General features: G+C 45.1%; 1 protein-coding gene across 1 annotated transcript; it reads right to left on the bottom strand.

Annotated features, from left to right (window-relative positions):
- Nucleotides 1-311: 311 nt before the first annotated feature.
- On the bottom strand, nt 312-17,566 carry LOC308484250 (free fatty acid receptor 2-like). Its single transcript, XM_081019030.1, has 4 exons — nt 17,446-17,566; nt 14,653-14,739; nt 3,478-3,565; nt 312-2,472 (listed from the first exon to the last, which is right to left on the bottom strand). Exons 1-4 carry the CDS (start codon nt 17,557-17,559, stop codon nt 1,415-1,417), a joined length of 1,347 nt encoding a protein of 448 aa, XP_080875156.1. The 5' UTR covers nt 17,560-17,566; the 3' UTR covers nt 312-1,414.
- Nucleotides 17,567-22,148: the final 4,582 nt, after the last annotated feature.

The following is a 22,148-nucleotide window of genomic DNA, read 5'->3' as shown; positions in this document are numbered from 1 at the left end:
TTCTCATTAGTAAAGTTGTGGCCTTTAACATGGTCTTCCATTTTCCTTCCAGGTATGGGGACAATATTTAACTGCAGAAAACGTTTCATATGCAATTTATTTTATTTAAGATTTCTAACTTGCTAGGTAAAAAAGCCAAACCCTCCCAAATGCAGATGCACCAGACTTTAACATACAAGGAAACAACGAAGCCATTTAAAAACACTAAGTTCAATACAATAAATAGTATTCAACATATGGATTTACTTAATGCAGGCCACATGTGCCCAAGATTGAGAGGGCCCAGTGTGCATTGCATGCACAAAGCCACATCATGGGGAGGAGGCCAAGTGTGGAGCCCAGCATGGTGCACCTTCACTGGCTGGCAGCTCCTCCTTTCTCACACTCAGGAGGAGCAGGCCACTGAAGCTGCACCACATTTGGCTCCTTGCCATGCCTCCTCCACCCACTCGACATTGAGGGTCCCCAGCTCCTCCCAACAGATATTAGGGGACCCGAATACACCTTGGTCCCATAGAATTGGCACTCTTAATGCAGGCTAACCTCTTCCCCAGGTTTGTTTGCTTTTTGGAGGGGGGGGTCTGATTCAGCTCTCAAGCATTTTTTTCTGCCCACCACAAGACACTACTGATTTGGATGGTGGCAGCAGATAAGAGAAAAATAAATAAAGTAGACACAGAGCTAGAGCACAGCACCTTAGTGGGGAAACAAATTGTTCCCTTCATGACCATCAGATTGATCATTTGAAGAGTGGAGTTGGAGTGATAATCCCGTCCTTAGCACAGAATAGCTGGGGGGCAGAGCTGTCTGTCTCTTGTGTGTGTCGAGATGAATCAGTTGTCCTCAGCCAACTGACCAAAAATGACCTGAACTGCTCTTGTGCTTTTAAAGGTAGGAGTTTGATTTGGAGAAATCAGCCTGTTTACGATTTCACAGAGAGGACTTGGCACTAATGCCAATAAAGGTAAGGCTGGGGAGAAGGGTATGAAAACAAACTGGCAACCCTGAATGCTTTGGACAGTTATCGGGTGCATACAGGGAAATTAGATAACTCAATTGACATAGCTGGTGATCCATACAAATGTGCCATGTATTCTAGGTAATCCCTCTGAAATAAGTAGAAAGGTTTCTCTGAAGGCAGAATGTCTGGAAGCATCTGGCTGATGTGATCTCATAGTTCATACCTGCAGAGACAAATGGACAAACAATCTGGAAGATCAAAGGAGTTTGAGAATGTTGGGGCAATAATTTCTCTTTCAAAATGCAAGCTTGGAATGCTTGAATTCATTGTTTCAAAGTCAAATTCTGCTTGGGGCTATTCGAAACTTTTGAAGGTGCGTAAAGGTTCATTTCAGCTGGCATGTTTTAGAGTCACATGTCTTGTTATGTGCAGGGAACATCTTTCAGTATGTTCTCAGTGCTCAGATATCCCTGACCTCTGCCGGCTGGTACAAAAAGTAGAATCCCTGGCTTGTGCCAATTCACTTGGGAGATTTGGAACAGTTTGACCAGCTCCTGCATCTTCTTCACCACCACCATCATCTCCAGGAACTTTACAGCAAGGAGAGCAGCAGGCTGACACAATGGTCCAGAGACTCTTGGACATACCAACCCAGCAACTATAAAAAGTCCGTCGTATGGCAGTAGAGGAGAAGAAAAAGAGAACCGGGTCCAAAGTGGTGTTGAGGGCACTGAGGAGGAAAGCATCCACTCTCCAGGAAGGGCTTTGCTTCTGAATGAAGCCAACAATATGGGATGTATTGTAGGGAGCGAAGCAGATGGTGAAATTGAGCAGAGTCACCAGAGCCAGGCCCATGGCTCGTTTCTTTTTATGGGATGGGATGTTGGGCAGAGAGGCCAGGATGCGGATAACATTGATATAGCAAAACAGGGTGATGGCGAAAGGTAGCCAGAAGAGGAGAAGGCTGATTTCCAGCCGGACAGGAAGGAGGATTTGGAGCTGGCTGGAGGAGAACTTCTCATAGCATGAGAAGTTTTTGTCAGAAGGCAGCATGGTGGTGTTGTGGTTTTGGACAATGTAGACAATACTGCAGTGGGAATAGGCCAACAACCAGAAGAAGAGGCTGGCTGCTATTGCGTAAATTGGCCTGCGATTCAACTTGTACTTGACAGGGTAGAGGACACACAGGTAGCGCTCCACGCTGACCCCCATCAGAAAAAGGGTGCTGATGTAGATGCTGCTGTAGAAACAGAAGTTGGTGAGGGGGCATAGGAAGACAGGGAGATGCCAAGTCATGTCCCAGGTGGCTTCCGCCATCTTGAAGGGAAGGAAAAGCAAAAGGGTGATATCAGACACGGTCAAGTTGAGCAGGAGGATGTCTATGGGGACAGGCTTCTGGGACACTTTTCTGAAGAACGTGTAGCAGGCCAGGAGGTTGGAAGGGAGACCAGTCAGAAAGGTGAAGATGTAGAAAGCAAGGACCACACCCTTATGTGCCATCTTCTCAGAGTCTGTAACAAAAGGGAGAGATGGTAAGTCCTTACCAGGAACTGTATACCAGTGTGAGCAGAGGAGGCTGGTCAATTAAGGTGAATGGGGTATTGCGCCACCAGTCTTGGTCTGCCCACAACCACCTTAATCATGTAGTGCTTTATGTCCTGCCCATCAAGTTTGATTTAGGAATGGAAGTTGGCACACAAAATTGTTGTCTTCAAATTAAGAAGTAAGCTGAAGGATTTAAGTTGTCTTTGATTAACTTTCACAATTGAACATCAAACCTGAATCTTATAAATGTCTGATGTATTTGAACTTGAGTTCCTAATACTGCCGAATTTCAGATATGTGCCAAATGTAATCTGAGAACTACCTTGCATGATACGAATGGAAGCTAGCGCTTGGAAAAACAAATGGAGGAGATGGAAATAGAGGTCTGCTAATCATGAGCAGTATCTAGGACCTCCAATATCCATGGCACCATACGTATTTTGAATACTAGTTGCTAGGTATAGTGGCATCATGGAACTATTCTCTGCTTGTCCTCTGTGAGAATTAAGATGTTAAATAAGACAAATCTTTGGTCTATCCCAGCATGTGTCTTCTCAGGTTCTTCCTTCATTTGACAGCATTGTTCAGAAAAGGTATAAATCCTGCCCAACAAGTTCTGGGCAGTTTCTCTTTTTTTAAAACTTTCAAATTTTCAGAAGTATAAGTTAATTCCCATTAAAGAACTTGATTGTGACTCCTTAGTTTACTGCAAGAGTACCCAACGTGGTGCTCTACAGAGCCTGCTGGACTGCTATATACCCATCAATCCCAGCCAACATGGCCAATGATCTGAACAAGATAAGATGAGGCTGCTGAATCAAGCCAGTGGGCCAGCATTATATTCTCACAGTGGCCAAGAGACGATGGGATTTGTAGTCCAATGACATCCATCCATAGTATGCATTTGTGAATAATTTTAAAAGAGGTATACCCAATTCTGGTTGCATTAAAGAAAGGAAGGAAACACTTACCTGTGTTGTCACTCAGGAACCCCTCTGTTTGATCGCCAAGGAAAAGATGAGGCACTTTCCAGAGATAATCCAGCGAACAGTCTGAAGCCTGCCTTGCAAAACCAAAGAGACAAGATTTTTACATTCACTGAAGCATCTGTCCAGGGGAGGAAAGATAGTATAGTCTGTGGTATTATGGAGGATTTGGAGAATCAACCTACTCCTTAAAGTTGATAAAGAAAAAAACCTCACTAGCAGGCAGTTTCCGGCTAGATGGTGGCCAGAGAGTTTGTTCTGAGTTCTGTGGTTTGTTTTAGCTTGATTAATGTTTCTTTTTTTTGGTGGTGCGATTTGCTCATCAGTGCTAACTGCTGTATATGGGTAATGGCCATATTCGACTCATATTCTTTTTTGCAGACTCCAAAGTTTTTACTGTATTAATTGCAGTGTATTTTGAGTCTTTATGAGTTTGCAGTTCTGAAATCAATATAATATGAGGCCCTGAGGAGTACAATATATCCAAGAGGATTTTCCATCATCATATTGACTGCTCTGGATTACCCCAAGGATGAGCAAAGCACATGAACCCTGGTTAAAAGAGGTAAGGTTTCACTCCACCCCACCCTGAAGTAAGAGGACCTTGAAGGATAGAGCAGAAGATGCTGATGCTGCAAGCCAAACACTCAGATGTCCCTGTGAGGACATTTTATTTGCACGTCTGCTCATTTGCCTCGCCAGCCTTGTGGGTGAATAACCTGGAGTAATGGTTCTTACGAGGCAAGGATACAAGAAACAGGGGGCACTACCTGTATCTGAGAATGCTGCACATGTAAGAGAAAGGAGACAAAATAAAATGACCAACTTCTTCCCCCCAAGGGATAAGATAAAGGGACAGGACCCCTGACAGTTAAGTCCAGTCACAGATGACTCTGGGGTTGAGGTGCTCATCTTGCTTTACAGGCCGAGGGAGCCGGCGTTTGTCCGCAGACAGATTTCCGGGTCATGTGGCCAGCATGACTAAATCGCTTCTGGCACAACGGAACACCGACACCAGAGCAGCACACGGAAACACTGTTTACCTTCCCGCCAGAGTGGTACCTATTAATCTACTTGCACTTTTTGGGGTCCTTTCGAACTGCTAGGTTGGCAGGAGCTGGGGCCGAGCAGCGGGAGCTCACCCCATCGCGGGGATTTGAACCGCCGACCTTTTGATCGGCAAGCCCAAGGCTCAGTGGTTTAGACCACAGTGCCACCCGCTGTCAAGAAATGCATATCTCCATCTCTTCCTGCCCGCAATTTGGACTGGTCTATTGACTACAGGTGTCTAGCACAAGAGGCTAATTGGGAAGAATATGTCAGTAGCTTGGTTATGGAGATGGCTTTGGGTGAAACAGCACCTGCTACTGGTAGGATGGAATGGGTGGTACGAGGGAAGCTAGTCGATGATTTCATGTTAAAGCAGGTGGATGAGCAGGCGAAGTGCCATATTAAATCAGAGGATTAGATTCCCCTACCTAGAGTGGAGCAGGGGGAGGAGAAAGACGTTAACTCACAATTTCAATTGGCCAAAGACATCTTGGAAAATATGAAGCTGATAAAATAATTTATTTATGAGTGTCATGAACTGCTACCAGGGCTGGATTTAGGTTTGATGAGGCCCTAAGCTACTGAAGGTAATGGGGCTCTTTATATGTCCAGCTGTCCTTTGTCAACAACAAACAGTTGCTGTTTTTGTGTGTTGAATATATGCTATATGGTAATTTGTGGATCTAATAGGTATCTAAAGCCATTTGCACATGCAGAATATAGGCACCCCATATATAAAAATGAGCAAATCAGTGATATTTCAGGGAGCAGGGTAGCAGGTGGGGCCCATTACTTACATCATAGGAGCCTACACAAAACAAAAGACTGTTGCTGTATGTAGATTTTATTTTATTTGTTTTTTATCTTATATTTTGGAAATGTACATCCAGTTCCCCCACTTTAATTTATTTGGGGGCCCCCAAGAGAGTGAGCCCCTAAGCTATAGCTTGTTTAGCTTGTATGTGAATCCAACACCGACTGCTACCCACATTAAATGAGCTGCATAAGAAAACTAGGAATGACAGTGGGCTAGTGGATATAGGAACTATGAATTCCCTCAAAGGTTCCCATGTGGATAAACCCTCACCTAAAAAGGAAAGCATTTACAGGGGAAAATAATGTGGCAATTAAGATAAAGAAGAGCAACAACATTAAGAACTTAATTAAGGCCAAAAGAACACCACATAGGAAGAATTATTATTATAACATATTCAGCCTTGTTGTTGGTATCCATCTGTCTTGAGATACATGGAGTGTTCCTCCGGGGGGTGAAGTCAAAATGCTGCGTTAGCAGCCCAAAGTGGTCTCCGCAGGGCACATGCCTGGCCAGTGTTTATCTGTTTTCTGCCTCATTTTCTTTATAATTGTGGGATTGATCTCACCTTATTGTTGCAAGGTGCCCAAGGATGCTTCATGTGTATGTGCCTTTATTTCTATTAAGCATCTTCCCAGTGCTCTGCAATCTTCCTGGCTGCCCGCCCTTCCTGATCTGAAAAACAGCAACACACACCATGGAAGGAACTACCTCATGGTGGGTTTCAACTGAGAGTGGGTAGGATGGCTACCAAGTCCCAGAGACTGGTGCACTCGCTGATCTTGTTTTTGTGGGTTAAATCACAGAGCCTAGGGCTTGCCGATCAGAAGGTCGGCGGTTCGAATCCCCGCGGCGGGGTGAGCCCCTGTTGCTCAGTCCCTGCTCCTGCCAACCTAGCAGTTCGAAAGCACGTCAAAGTGCAAGTAGATAAATAGGTACCGCTCCGGCGGGAAGGTAAACGGCGTTTCCGTGCGCTGCTCTGGTTTGCCAGAAGAGGCTTAGTCATGCTGGCCACGTGACCCGGAAGCTGTACGCCGGCTCCCTTGGCCAATAAAGCGAGATGAGTGCCGCAACCTCAGGGTCGGTCACGACTGGATCTAATGGTCAGGGGTCCCTTTACCTTTACCTTATTCCTTTTACCTTTTACCAAAACTTTCAGCAGTGATTTCATTAAGGGTAATATATATATATAATATAACACTGGACAGCTGTCAGGTGCATTGTACTTGGCTTCCTAGTTTCTTGAGTTTACAGAAAAGCCTAACAGATGATGCTATGGGGTTTTCAGGAAGTGTGGGCACTTGGGAATTACACAGAATTCAGACCCTTGGAGATACTGTTTTTGTAAAATGAAATAAAAGACTCTCAATCCCTTTGTCTGGTTCAAAAGTAATGTGAGCTCCACCTATGACAATTTCACTGAAATGTTTTCTCCTATTTGCTTATTTTCAAATACAGTGGTACCTAGGGTTACAGACGCTTCAGGTTACAGATGCTTCAGGTTACAGACTCTGTTAACCCTGAAATAGTACCTCAGGTTCAGAACTTTGTTTCAGGATGAGAACAGAAATTGCGCGGTGGCGGCGCAGCAGCAGCGGGAGGCCCCATTAGCTAAAGTGCTACCTCAGGTTAAGAACAGTTTCAGGTTAAGAACGGACCTGTAGAACAAATTAAGTTCTTAACCCGAGGTACCACTGTACATTTCTTTCCCCACCCCTTTAATGTTGCAGAATACACACACGCACACTTTTTATTTTTTATTTTTTTACAGCATAGCACAAGTGATATCTTATGATCTGATACCTAGACCATAGTTTATAAACATTACACATTCTGAGTTTCTGTAGATTTGATAAAACGTGTTAGCTTTTGCCTGGGTCAGATCTATGAGACTCAGAGCAGCCTGTTCCTCTAGCCTCAGAGTGAAGTTCCTCCCATTCCTTTTTCTTGGACCATAACAGAGAAATCCTGACTTGTGGTCCTTGCAAATGGTTTTCTTCAAAGCCAGTGTCTGTATTTTCTGACCCTGTTTGTCCTAGGTACTAGGAAGCACTGTGATTGGTTACTAGCTTCAGAAAGGCATAGGATGGGACGTGGTGCATCATTATATGAAAAATTGGCACTTAGACGTATTATATTACTCTGGCTATACCTGATGTTGTTCCAGCTATGCTCCTGCTTAGCCATGATCTAAGATCTAACACCCTGCCAGTATCAGCAAATACAACCCTACTTCAATAAGTAATGATCACCTGTGGTGCTTGTGTCCCTTCAAGTCATATATATTTTATTAGCCCACCAATGCAATTGGCTCATTTTAATTTTGGCCTGGCCTGCAGACCCCATAGACCCATCAAGCCAATCACAACCATGGACAGTGACCTACCAGATCTTTGTTAAATGCCACTGTTTCTGCAGTTGTAGACAGGTATGAGAAACAGGAGATTTATTGAGTCTGCGGTGGACCACGTTGCAGGGATGGCGGGCAGCACTTAAATTAGTTGGTTCTTCCCGACATGTGGAACTACCTGTTGCCGATTAGAACCAGAAAGTTTTCAGAAGGCTGAAGAAATGGGAAATCTAATAAAAACCCAAGTGTTTGCACTATAAGAGAGTCTGCAAATTTGATCCTTCCTGTACTGGACTGGTGTTTCCAAACTATGGATGCATATCAGACATCTTCTGTGTTGCAAGCCTTCAGCTTCAAGAGCTTCATCTGACAGCACACCACTATCGTTGCTAAGCAATACACTCTAAACATACACACCATGACTGTGTATGTTAAACCCAGGCATAGATGAGATAGAGAGGTTGCAGATCCTCTTTATCTCTTTGAGAGCCGAGTTGTGACATAGGTCACAGGGAAAAATGCATTAGTAAGAAGGATGTGGTACTGTGGTCTAAAGAAACCTGGGACTTTGGGGAAACTTATCATGATCCCCTCCCCCCTAAATCAGTCATGGTGGACAAATGTCTGTAAAATGTAATGTGTTCACTGCTGCCAACCCCACCCCCAGGGGCCTACTCCAAAGAGTGTTGGGTTGTTTGCCAGAGGACCCCAAAATACTTGGACTGCTCTTCTGCGTTCCCCCCTTCCTTTTCTCTTTTTCCCCTAACCCATGTTGTCCTCTATCATATACACTCCAGTGTTGTTGTGGTGGTGGTGGTTAACTATTACTACTTCAATGTATTTATTTTAATACACCTCTATTAACTTTCTAATTTGTGTGTGTATTTCCTTATGCAAACGTAAGTTAAAATCAGCATTTCCAAGTGTGATCAGGAGGAAGTTGATGTTCAAGAGAGGAAATAAGTGTTGGGTTTGGAACTTAACTGGTTAAGTTGTTCCCATGATGCCTCAACATTCTGACGTCAGCTTTCGAAGCTGGGAGGAGCTGGGAGGAGTTACGTTCTGTTCCTCTCTCGGTCTCTGAGGGAAGAGGTCGCAGTTTTGTCATGGCTGCGGTGAGCCCAGGAGATTCCTGGGGAATGTCGGAATAAAGAACTGATAATGGACAAACCTGGACTCTGTGTGTGTTTGTCTGAAGCTAAGTGAAGCTACGTGACAGTTTTCACCGCTGTGTTCAACTCTGCTGAGGCGTGACTGAGAGCTCAGAGCGGAGGCGTGCCGGGCGGCCATAAAGAGCTAATTGAGGATCGCAAATCAATTAGCGGGGGTCACGTCAAACCAATAAATCAATTCCACAGGTTATGGACCCTTAATCACCGATCGTAAAAGTGTCACAGGAACGCTTTGAGGTTGTGGTTCAGAGCAACGCAAGTGCCGGACTGCGTTTGAAGTCTGCGGTCTGAAGCAGAGACGCTGGTGGTGAGATTTTTGCCTGTTGCTAGGAGGCAAAGGAGTAGCTGCGGAGCTAAAAGAGCAGCTGGCTGAAAGACGCAAAGTGTTTGCCTGTGTTGCTGCAGAGCTGAGAGCTGGGAGCAGCTGGAAACGGGTGCCGGATAAGCTGGTGAGTAAGCTTGGGGCCCCGGGAAGACGATGGCAGACAGCCAGGTCTTGGAGGACATTGCGTTTGAAATGCTCACTCTAAGAAGTGGAGCAAGGGCTGTCTGGGAATGTGCTGCTGCGTTTGCTGTGAAGCTTCAACAGGAGGCCAGAGCCCTGGAGAAGTATTGAGAAAAGCCTAAAGATGGCTGGTGCCCCTGTTCCTGATGCTTTAGCCTCAAGGAGTGCTAGTGAGCAGATCGGGGGGGCGAAGGATTCCAAAGGCAAGTGTAAAGGCTTGTCCACTGTGCGTGCTGGAGTGGAATGTCAACAAAGCAGGTTCCCAGAAAGCCGCAGTGGGAGCCAGGCCAGAGGGGGCGGAGCTGGCAAGGAGTGCTTTTCCGGAAGAAGGAGAAGGAGGCCAGCTGGGAGGAGCCCCGGGCAGTGTTTTTCCACTGGAGTTCGTCGTTGCTGCCCATGGAGAGCGGAGACAGCTGGGCAGGAAGGTCCCAAGGTCAACCAGCTGAGTTCCCATGGGAATCAGTCTCGGAGAGGAGGCCAGCGTGGGAACGCAAGGGAAAGACGTGGCTCAGACGCTGGGGAGGGTTGTTTTCTTATCACTGCTTCTATGGCAACTGTGAAGAACAACTCCAGCCAGGACACGGTGACACGCTGGGTTTTGAATACTGCTGTTGGTCAGCACCTGCTAAGCGAGCCTGCTGGCAAAATGCGGAACTGCAGGGCTGTTTCAACAGGAACAACTGTGATGTTAGCAGACGGAATGAGAAAGTCGGTTTCTGCTGTGGCTAACATGTTTTTTTCTCCTTTACAGGAGGAGCTAGAGGTCTACGTTGTGCCGGGACTGAATTGTTGTTTGTTATCTGTATCAGCTCTAATGAAGCAGGGATACAAAAATTTGCTTTGAAAATGACACCTGTTCCATTTTCAGAGGGGGGAAACAAGTGGCCAACGTGAAAAGGGGGCAGAACAATCTCTTTGTTCTGGAGTCACCTCTGGAGGGTGGTGGGAATGCTGGAAAAGCACAGGCGCAGTGTGCTAAGGTTCCCAGTCATGTGCAAAAGCTGCACAGGTGCACAAAAGGGTACAAACTCCGGAAATGTGGGAGGTCCCTTGGGTGCAGGGCATGCAAAGGTGCAAAGGTACATGGTTTTCCCGGGTTTGGGAGGGTAGCCAAAGAGCCCTTTGAGCTCTTTGAGGCAGGTGGTCCAAAGGTTCAGGAAATGATCTTCTGTGGATATGATCCTGCAACCAATGGGTGGAAGTTTGCATACCCAGAGGGTGATCAAACCAAGCTGCTGGTCAGTAAGCAGGCTGAGTTCTGTGAACAGGATGGGTGTTCAAGACTCAGGGATGGTCCTGATTTTCTCTCAGAATGTCTGTCTGATTCTGAGGAGGAAAGGGAGGCAGAGGCTGATCCCGGTGATGGGGACCAGGTCCAAGATCAGGGTTCAGAACCCGGTGATGGGGACCAGGTCCAAGATCAGGGTTCAGGGCAGGTCTGGGCATCTCCAAAGGTTGTGAAAGGAGTGTCCAGGTGTGAGGCTTCATCTCCGGTTAGCGTAATGGAGAAAGCTCACAAACAGGGTGTCAAGTCAGAGGGGGAAGGATCTGACGGAGAAGACACAACTGCTGGCCCAAATGGGTCAGTAGGGTTTCAGGTCACAAGTGCGTGGAAAAGTGTCGCACAGTGTGATTCTGGGAGTGTTGAAGGGGTTCAACAGGTGCCTGGGAAAGATGCCGGGAAGGGGCACAAGGCAAAGGGAAAGGTGTTGAACTCAAAAAGGTCTTGTCAGAATGGTTCGGCAAGAGGGGGTGTTGGGTTTGGAACTTAACTGGTTAAGTTGTTCCCATGATGCCTCAACATTCTGACGTCAGCTTTCGAAGCTGGGAGGAGCTGGGAGGAGTTACGTTCTGTTCCTCTCTCGGTCTCTGAGGGAAGAGGTCGCAGTTTTGTCATGGCTGCGGTGAGCCCAGGAGATTCCTGGGGAATGTCGGAATAAAGAACTGATAATGGACAAACCTGGACTCTGTGTGTGTTTGTCTGAAGCTAAGTGAAGCTACGTGACAGTTTTCACCGCTGTGTTCAACTCTGCTGAGGCGTGACTGAGAGCTCAGAGCGGAGGCGTGCCGGGCGGCCATAAAGAGCTAATTGAGGATCGCAAATCAATTAGCGGGGGTCACGTCAAACCAATAAATCAATTCCACAATAAGTTTGACAAGCAAACTGGCACGGAAAGAGGTCATTTGAAGTTGCAAAGTATGAAAAACCACAGGCAAGGGTTGGTCTTGAGGCAGCTGCCTCAGATGACAAATCCTGGGTGGTAGGGAGCTGTGCCAAAGTGTTGGTGGAGAGAGCTGAGTGCCATATATGGCCTGCTCTAAGTTACCCTTTCACCCCCAGATGTTGTGGAAGACTCTGCCTGTCGCCAGTCTTGAGGTAAGCTCCAAACGCCAGACCAACTGCCTTCTGTACCTGGATTTGGAAGGAGGCAGCAAAGCGTGTGGGGCTTGTCCTGCTACCCACTTACACGATCACATCTTTGATGCTAGTGAAGATGATCTGGACCACAGCAACCTCCCAAGGTCTCAGATTTCAAATGTCAAGATTTCAGGTTAAAGTTCCCATTTAGGAAAGATCTGACCCATCTGGAAGATTTGTATCTGCGCCATTCTGTTCTTTATACTCTTGCAGCTCTGGGCAATGTAGGATGGCTTCTGTGTAGCCTCGTAGTCCTGCGCGAAGTACTTGTACTTGCTGGGGGCTCAAGGCTCTGATCTCACAGGCCCTTGCAGTTTGGACAAAGGAGGCTTCCGTAGGGATGGCAGCCCCTGCCAGTTCACCAGATGTCGATATACCACCTTCTCCTGCTTCTTTGTCGGGTTCTCCAGCAGTCCTGCAGCAAGGCAAAGACCACCAGGATGCAAGAGTCAGCAGCTTGCAGTGCGTTGCCTGCCAGCAGTGAGCAAAGGTTTGTTGGATGGCAGTGGAGGAGAAGTAGAAGATGACAGGGTCCAAAGTGCTGTTGAAAGAGCTGAGGAGGAAGCCATACACCCTCCATTCAGGGCTCCAGAACTGAATGTAGCCCACGAGGTGAGAGATGTTAAAGGGCCCAAAGCAAACAGAAAAATTGAGCAGAGTGGCCACTGCCAGGCCCACGGCCCGTTTCTTCCTCTGGGGTTTGATGTGGGGCAAGGAGGTCAGGATGCGAATGACCCTAATGTAGCAGAAAAGGGTGATGATGAAAGGGAAGAAGAAGAGGAGAATGCAGAGTTGCAGTCGGACAGGGAGGAGGATTTTAAGCTGGCCATTGGAGAATGACTCATAACACGTGGAGTTGTGAGACATGGGTTGGGCCTCGGGGTGGTATTGGACAGTGTAGATGATGCTGCAGTGGAAACAAGCCAGAAACCAGAAGAAGAGACTGGCCACTATTACATAGGTCGGTCTACGTTCCGACTTGAACTTGATGGGGTAGGCGATGCACAGGTAGCGCTCTATGCTGACCCCTGTAAGGAAGAGGGTGCTGCTGTAAATGCTGCTGTAGAAACAGAAGTTGGTGAGGGGGCAAAGGAAGGCAGGGAGAGGCCAGGGGACATCTGAAGAGGCCTCTGCCATCTTGAAGGGCAAAATCAGCAGAAGGATAAGATCAGAGATGGTCAAGTTGAGCAAGAAGACATCCATGGGGGTTGCCTTCTGGCGCACTTTCCTCAAGAAGGCGTAGCCAGCCAGCAGGTTGGAAGGGAGGCCAGTCAGGAAGGTGACGATGTAGATGGCAAGGATAAGAGGCTTTGTGGCCATTCTGCTGTAAAAGGAAGGATATTAAAATATCAGGAAGCCTGATTCCTATCCCTCAAGGAAATCACCAGGGGGCAGAATATGATTGCAGCCTCTCTTGGTGTCACTCAGAGGCTGAGGTCATTTCTTCCAGCATGTTCTGAGTCAGAATAATTTCTATAGCATCAGTCCTTAGACATAGCAGCACAGCGAGAAAGAGCAAAATATAAACTAGAAAACAAAATGTAGATGAACTTGCATGAAAACATCACTATTTACCATTTGAAATTTATCCTTAGTAAAATTAGGATTAGTAAAATTAAAACATATGCACCTCAAAACACCGTTATGTACACCATTTAGAAATGCTAATGATTGAGCAGTATATGAATACCTCAAATAAACATAAAGTAAACAACAATAATCATTGTGAAACTTTTCATTTCTCCCTCTCGCATCCCTTCTCTAGTTAGGAGAATTAGCGTGCTTTAAATGTATGAGATAGATGCGACCTCTTTCTGCACCCTGTCCTTCCAGAGACATGGAGATGGCAATATATCTCTAACTTGGGTTGGTACCAACTGTAAAATTCGACTTGTATCCAGAGTTCTAGGAAGCCATCGGATCTGTTTTGGAGCACCATGATATCTTTTAGTCCTGCCTCCTCCCCATTCACTATACAGTTGTCCCTTAGCTTCCGAACTCCTTGGGATTCGAATGTTCCGACTCCCAAACAATCAAAAATCGTGTTTCGGTGAGTGTTCCGGTTTCTGAATGTTCTTTCGGAAGCTGAACATCCTTCTGCGGCTTCAAATTGGCTGCAGGAAGTTTTAAATCCTTCTCCAAAATAATTGTGTTTGGAGGGTGCCATTCTTAGTCCTGAGGTAGTGCCAAACACGGAAACCTGAGAGGATGAATCAGAAGACAAAGACCTAGAGGAGCAGGCAGAGACGCCTGAATCCAGTATCAAGGATCCCCTTGCGAAGCCCTCTAGGCTGACACGTGATGAAGAACTGGAACCTTCAAAGAAGGAGTGAAGGCACCACCATCAGTTTACTGCAAGAGTACCCAATGTGGTGCTCTACAGAGCCTGCTGGACTGCTATATACCCATCAATCCCAGCCAACATGGCCAATGATCTGAACAAGATAAGATGAGGCTGCTAAATCAAGCCAGTGGGCCAGCATTATTTTCTCACAGTGGCCAAGAGATGATGGGATTTGTAGTTCAATGACATCCATCCATGGTACCTCGGGTTAAGAACGTAATTTGTTCTGGAGGTCCGTTCTTAACCTGAAACTATTCTTAACCTGAGGTACCACTTTAGCTAATGGGGCCTCCCACTGCTGCTTCGCCGCCAGCCCGTGATTACTGTTCTCATCCTGAGGTAAAGTTCTTAACCCGAGGTACGATTTCTGGGTTAGTGGAGTTTGTAACCTGAAGTGTCTCTAACCTGAAGCGTCCGTAACCCGAGGTACCACTGTATTTTGTGAATAATTTAAAAAGAGATATACCCAATTCTGATTGCGTTAAATAAAGGAAGGAAACACTTACACCTGCGTTGCCACTCAGGAACCCCTGTCTGTTCGCCAAGATGATGCTCTGCTCTTTCCAGAGATAATCCAGTGAACAGTCTGAAGCCTGTATTGCAAAACCAAAGAGACTAGATTTTTACATTCACTGAAGCATCTGTCCAGGGGAAGAAAGTCTGCGGTATTTTGGAGGATATGGAGAATAAACCTACTCCGTAAAGTTGATAAAGAAAAAAACCCTCACTAGCAAGCAATTTCCGGCTAGATTGTGGCCAGAGAGTTTGTTTTGAGCTCTGTGGTTTGTTTTAGCTTGATTAATGTTCCTTTTTTTGGTGGTGCCATTTGCTCATCAGTGCTAACTGCTGTATATGGGTAATGGCCATATTTGACTCTCATTCTTTTTTGCAGGCTCCAAAGTTTTTACTGTATTAATTGCAGCGTATTTTGAGTCTTTAGGAGTTTGCAGTTCTGAAATCAATATAATATGAGGCCCTGAGGAGTACAATATGTCCAAGAGGATTTTCCATCATCATAATGACTGCTCTGGATTACCCCAAGGATGAGCAAAGCACATGAACCCTGATTAAAAGAGGTAAGGGTTCACTCCACCAGCCGTGCTTTGGAAGTCGAATGTTTCAGAAGTCGAATGGAATTCTGGAACAGGTCCTGTTTGACTTCCGAAATACAACTGCAATGGGAGATCTAAAAACAGCTATAACATTTATTTTCAAAGAAGTGAGTGGAATTTGTAGGCATGGCAGTCCTCCAGAGTGGTTCAAACCTTTACCATGCTGGAGTAATTAAAATAGGAATTATGAAGGGCTGGGGGGTGGTGTTTGTGTGGGGAATGGATTCCCAAGAAAGATTGGAGTGAAATAAATGCTCCCCCCCCCACCAGCAGTGTTCCTATTTCCCCAAGGTCATTGGTGGTGGGTGGGATCAAGCTTTTCCCATAGATATTTTTTTTTGGGGGGTGGGGTTGGAAATACAATGGATAGCTCTCCATTGACTTGCATAGGGAAAGGCACAAACCCATGTGGAAATCAAACACAGTTTTTAATCCTTCTCCAAAATAATTGTGTTTGGAGGGTTCCATTCCCAGCACTGAGGTGGTGCCTGTTGGGATACTGCCAGGGAGACAAAGTCCATCATGACTCCACGTCGTCTCCGGACGTCCATCGATCTCCCGTAGACACGCAGTATCAGCAATTAGCGACACGAGCTCCAGAAATAGCTTGCCACATTCCAGAGCTGATGCACGCTCTATCAGCAGATAATGCACAGCGAAAGATGCACTCAGGAGAGCATTATTTACAAGTTTATTCAGCGTTGATCAGAACAAAGAAAACATGACTGCCTGCTTCAGTGTCTCAGGCACAGAGAGAGAAACGAAAGCATAGACACAACAGAAACTTCCTGTGAACAGGAAATACGCAGACTCTGTGACTCACAAAGCCTGCTCCCTTTTAAGGTGGAACGGAAATATCCTAATATCGCCAAACACAGAAACCTGAGAGGATGAATCAAAAGACAAGGACCTTGAGGAGCAGGCAGAGCCCCCTGAATCCAATATCAAGGATCTCCTTGAGGGGCCCTCTAGGCTGACACCTGATGAAGAACTGGAACCTTCAGAGAATATGCACCAATATGCACCAATGGGCTCAGAGTTGTCAGTTTACTTGTGACACTACTAAGGAATAACCTATCCTTGATATTCCTTCACTGCCAGCAGCTGTGATCATTGTGTGGTGGCTGGAAACAACACATTTCTCTGGCTCCTTGTCAACTCACCTCTTTTGGTGACTCCCATGTGACATTAACCTTGGACTGTGTCTTGACTTTACTTCCAGATAATTTTTGGGACCTAGCCTGATTCTGTGTGATTGGTCTTGGCTAGTTGAGACTAAACTGCACTTAGAATCCTGATTACTGAGACCCTAGTCCCTGAGGGTGACCACACTGGAGACCAAACAGTGCCTTGAGAAAGACCGCTCACCTTTTCGGGTGGGTGGCATTGCGGCCAGGCATCTGGGCCCTGCAGTGTCTTTTTTCAATGATTTAGCTCTATAATTCAGCACCACCTCTCTGACAGTTTTACATTTTGCTGCAGCTAAATTGAAATAAATCACTGCCTTCGAAATGGAGGATTCCAAATTCAAATGCATGCTGTTTCAGTCCTTCTTAAATGTTTTGGGTTCAGGGACTTTTGCTAGTGAAATTATACCACTCTTATTTTGAATCCAGAGTTGGTTACAGCATATGTATTAAAACAGCTGCGTGATATAATCATAAAAATGCAAATAAAGCAATTCATAACAAAATAAGATTTTTAAAAATCCATAAAATAACACAATCTTTAAAAATAATAGCACACCAGCTCATAACAAATCACTAAATAACTATAACTAAAGCAGCTGCATTCCATCTATTTGCCTCGTTGGGTCTCTCTTCCTACAAAAACTCCCACCCAAAATTGGTAAATCTTAACCAAACATAGCCTAAATTATAAAGAGATAATGCAGGGCATAACTCAGTAGGGACACAGGTTTTCTTATTTGCATGAAGGTCTACTTCTACAGTCAAATTTCAAATGTCAATGCTTTGCAAAATGCCCTTGTAGCTCTATCTTGGAACCTGTTCAGGGGAAAAAAATCTTCCCTATGACATCTGAGCAAATACATCTCATCCATGAGGAATATCAATTAATTCCTGTTCTATTAATGAACCAAACTATGTCTCTCTGTCTTTCTTTCTTTTACTATATGTCTTTTTTAAAAAAAGCAATATAAATCCCAGTAACAGTTTCAAATCTTACTTGTGTTCTTGTTGAGAAAAATACCACTTTGTTGAGAAAGAACCACAGCCTTCTGCAGTGACTTCTCCAGTGGCTGGTCTGTGCTCCCACCTGTGTAAGCAAGTGGATGGACATGCATGTAACCCCCATCTGGAAGCCTAAAACCTGCCTGGTACAGTTTTATGTGGTGTTTGGGAGCAGGCGTGGTTGAAGCAGATGTATTGGGCAACTGAGTTAACCAGTAGAAAAAGGAACCAGATTGTCTTTACAATGGAACCAATTTACGTAGAAATCACTTGGCAGAGTGGGAGGAACTGTATTTTGACCACAGTGGAAAAGTTCTTCATTTTTTTTTAAAGTGCCACCGGGCTCCATCTCCTTCTGAACTCAATAGGTCTTTCATACAGACCCTCCTGGATCTTAAGATTGTCAGACGTTTTGGCTATTTATGTTGCCCTTAGAAATTTAGGGTGGTGGTGGCAACCAGAGAGAGAAGATTCTTCGTAGCAGCCCCTAAGCTGTGGAATTCCCTCTCCAAAGAGGTGCACCCAACACCTTCATTATGTCATTTTCATTGGATGTAGAAGACAGTGGTAGAGCACCTGATTTGCTTTGTTCAATCTCTGGCATTTCCAGGTAGGGTTAGGGAAAGATCCTACCCAAAACCCTGGAGAGTCTCTGCCAGTCAAGGTAGACAGTACTGAGCTACATGGACCAAAGATCTAACTCAATCCATCTCTCTATGACCATGCCAGGTGCTAGAGTTGTCTAGTTCAGGACCCACCCTATTATAATGATTTGTTTTGTCTTGATTTTTAATTTCTTTTAACCAGTACCAATCTTTTATTCCTTGGTCAGACCACACCTCAAGTACTGTGTCCAGTTCTGGACAATTTAAGAAGGATATTGACAAGCTGGAACATGTGCGGAGGAGGGCAACCAAGATGATCTGGAAGCCAAGCCTTATGAGAAATGGTTGAAGGTGCTGGGTATGTTTAGCTTGGAAAATAGGAGACTGAGAAGAGATATCATAGCCATCTTCAAATAGTATATCAAGGGCTGTTACATGGTAGATGGAGCAAGCTTGCTTTCTCCTGTTCTGATGGCTAGGACCTGAACCAATGGCTTCAAGTTACAAGATAGGAGATTTTGATGAAACATAAGGAGGAACTTTCTGACAGTAAAAGCAGTTTGACATTGGAACGGTCTCTCTCAGGAGGTTGTGAACTCTCCTTCCTTGGAGGTTTTTAAGCAGAGGTTGGATGGCCATCTGTCATGGACACTTTAGTTGAGATTCCTGCATTGCAGGGGGTTGGACTGGATGACGCTTTAGGCTTCCCATAGGCATCTGGTTGGTTGGTTGGTCACTGTGGGAGATAGACCAGGGATAGCCAATGGGGTGTCCACTAGATGCTGCTGGACTCCAACTCCCATCAGCCTCAGTCAATATGGCCAATAATCAAGAATGATGGGAGTTGTAGTCAGGTGACATGCAGATGGCACCACATTGGCTATCCCTTCCTTGGTGATGTTGGAATCAAAGCAATGTCTACACTGACTGGAAAGACACATTCCAGGGTTTCAGACAGGGGTCTTTCCCAGTCACTTGTGAAGAAACCAGGGATTGAATTTTGCACCTTCTGCATTGACAACTTGTGTTGTCCCCCTAAGCTGAGGGACTTCTCTGTGTCTGGGGCTACAGAAGATGAACCAAGAAGCTGAAATGTGTTCTGAGTTACTTAACACAGCAGATTAAAAGCGGGGGATCTTTTGAGCACACTTGATAATTCGCAGTCTCGAGCTGCAACAAGATGTTTTATATTTCTCATTGCCATTTTTGGTAATTATGCAGTATCTCTCTCATTCCCCTTTCTTGCACTGATGACTAGTTAAGGGGCATGTGATTTATGACTTCAGTTCCACAAAGTCAGGTGCCTGATGTAACAGAAGAAGACCTTATGCCCTGGACATTGTCACCTGCTCTGCTCCTGAATCTGCTTTATTTTTTTTGAGAGAGATCTGTGTGTTCTTCTGGGAAGAGACTGCTCTTATTCAAGCACAAGGCAGCCAGAACAACCAGCGACAATGGAGAGGCATTGCTTCTCTTCTAGACAGCAAGGATCCTCATAGACAGAGCTAAATGACTGCTATAAGACCTGCAACTTTAAAACCGTTGACTTGACATTGCTTCTACCTACTCACTCCCATTCTCTCCCCGTCCGTGTTATGTATCATGTCTAGGGAAGGGTGGATTGGAAACACACAAAATGTGGATTCCAAAGCAGACTTGCCTGTTTTGATCCTGGCAGATTATGACTTGGATCAGCTCAGGAGCCCACTTTAGAATTTACAATCTAGTGGATTCCTTTACAAAGTGGCCTGAACACCTCTGTTTTGCCATTGCCCTCATTTCATTCCACCCTCCTTTTTAAAAAAAATAAAATAAAGGTCCAGCCTCCAAGACTCTTTCAGGCTGCATTGACTAGTATGTGTGGGCTTCTTTTTGCCATCACACACTTTTCATAGAATCAAGGAGCTAGTCCCCATGGAGAAGCAGGACTTGATGAATCTTTGCTGCTGTCTAAGTGAATTGTGTGGCTGCTCTGATATAAATACTAGGGATAACCATGCTGTTTCCTTGAAATTGTATTTTTCCATAAAATTTAATATCATGTGGACTCCCTCACCCCAACTTTACATTCTGCATGGAAATAGGAACTGATGGACTATCTAGGGATGGTGTAAAAATTCAATTCACATCACATTTAGAGGTGAGTTGACTTAATTCACAAAACAACATGAAAATGCAAACACTGCCAACTTTCAAAATGTGTCTTTGAATTTTGCGGTAATAGTTTGGATTTGATATCCTGCTTTATCACTACCCTAAGGAGTCTCAAAGCAGCTAACAATCTCCTTTCCCTTCCTCCCCTACAGCAAACACTCCGTGAGGTGAGTGGGGCTGAGAGACTTCAGAGAAGTGTGACTAGCCCAAGGTCACCCAGCAGCTGCATGTGGAGGAGCGGGGAATCGAACCCTGTTCATCAGATTACGAGTCCACCGCTCTTAACCATTACACCACATTAGCTCTTTTGTACAAAAAAAGCATGCACTAGGATAAAATGTGCATAAAATTCGAATATTAGTGAAAGTAACATACAAGAATGCATTCTATTAGAAGAAATTCCTTTGCAAAAATATCTATATTGGGCAAAATGGCCTGCAGACACACACACACACACATTTTAGTTTTACAAATTAAAATTTACATACAAACTCATGAATATATATATTTTTTAAAAATAAGCAAACAATGATTAGACTGAATCTCTGGACTTCCTCCCACCCCTCCATGGCTTCCATTGCCAGTCTTTTTCCGCTGCATATTTTTAGTCAGTTCCATTTTTATATATCCATTGCATCCCTAGTTCTTGTTACATTACAAGTGTTATTCAAATCCTGCTAAAGAGCTCAGCTGTTTACAGTGGTCTCCAAGGTAAGTTATAAATTTCCCCCATTCTTAATTGAAATTCTGTTCTTCCTGGTTTCTGATTTTCCCAGTCATTTTCCATCAGTTTGGTCTGCCATTCCCATCTGGTGGGAACCGTTTCATCCTTCCATCTCTGGGCTGAGAGCATCCTTGCAGCTGGTGTTGCGTACATTAAAAGTCTTTTGTACTCCTTTGCTATTTCTGCACCTATAATTCCTAACAAAAAGGCTTCTGGTTTTTTAAACAAAAGTTATTTTAATCACCCCCCCCCCAATTTATTATATATCATTTCCCAGAATTCTTTTTATAACCTTACATTTCCTCAAACATGTTATTTTAGGGGGAAAGTCACACTAAAATGGTGATCAATTTCCACGAGGACTTCTTTAAAAAAATGGCAAATGAATGTGGAGAACAGAACTTAAGATTAGAAAAAGAAACTGAAACCGACTGACTCATGCATGTCTAGTCTCAACCCCATGTAGAACTGAGATGGGTCAGACTTTGATAGGTCCATCCACAACCTAATCAAGTCTATTTCGATTATGACCTTGACCCCCATACGCACAGCCCAGGCTTATACCCCAAAGTGGTCACTTACACCCTGGAGAGGTGCTGCTAACATAGTGGTTTAACTTTGCCCCTGGAGACACACTCCACTGTCTCTTGAGACAGACAGATGCCAACAACCCTTCATTATGGCCAATGGGCAGAATATACAGTGGTACCTTGGGTTACAGACGCTTCACGTTACAGAACCAGAAATAGTACCTCGGGTTAAGAACTTTGTTTCAGGATGAGCACAGAAATCGCGCAGTGGCGACACGGTGGCAGCAGGAGGCCCCATTAGCTAAAGTGGTACCTCAGGTTAAGAACAGTTTCAGGTTAAGAATGGACCTCCGGGACGAATTAAGTTCTTAACCTGAGGTACCACTGTATATGCCTCAAAGAAATGTATACAGTGGTGACTGGTGCCCATAGGGGCTGGTAGGCAGAAGGCAAAGAGGCCCACAGAAGGCAGAGCTAGAGCCAGTGATAGGCAGAGCCAACTAATTCTACTTCTGTCCCTGTCCTCCTTACTCATGACTTCTAGAAGTGCAACATTATGACCAAGGAAGAAACGAACAGCCAGTGTCCCCTGGGGTGAGGCCTCACTGACGGCACATTCCAGTGGACCATTTTTCTCTGAATCTATGTTACTGCATGCCCCTGTTCCACATTACTGATGATAGAT

The sequence above is a fragment of the Podarcis pityusensis genome (assembly GCF_964106645.2).
Source record: "Podarcis pityusensis genome assembly, chromosome: 8".
In the NCBI taxonomy this organism is placed as follows: domain Eukaryota; kingdom Metazoa; phylum Chordata; class Lepidosauria; order Squamata; family Lacertidae; genus Podarcis; species Podarcis pityusensis.
The sequence above is the reverse complement of the archived record's forward strand: the minus strand, read 5'-3'. Positions and strand labels throughout refer to the sequence as shown.

What these genes read in the sequence shown, in the direction of transcription:
- LOC308484250 (XM_081019030.1), bottom strand. Translation starts at nt 17,559, where the DNA reads ATGTCCATCCACTTGCTTACACAGGTGGGAGCACAGACCAGCCACTGG. An exon ending in TTTTCTCAACAAGAACACAA is followed by an intron (nt 14,740 to 17,445) that starts GTAAGATTTGAA and finishes TTTGCAATACAG; the next exon opens with GCTTCAGACTGTTCACTGGA. An exon ending in TCCTGAGTGGCAACGCAGGT is followed by an intron (nt 3,566 to 14,652) that starts GTAAGTGTTTCC and finishes TTTGCAAGGCAG; the next exon opens with GCTTCAGACTGTTCGCTGGA.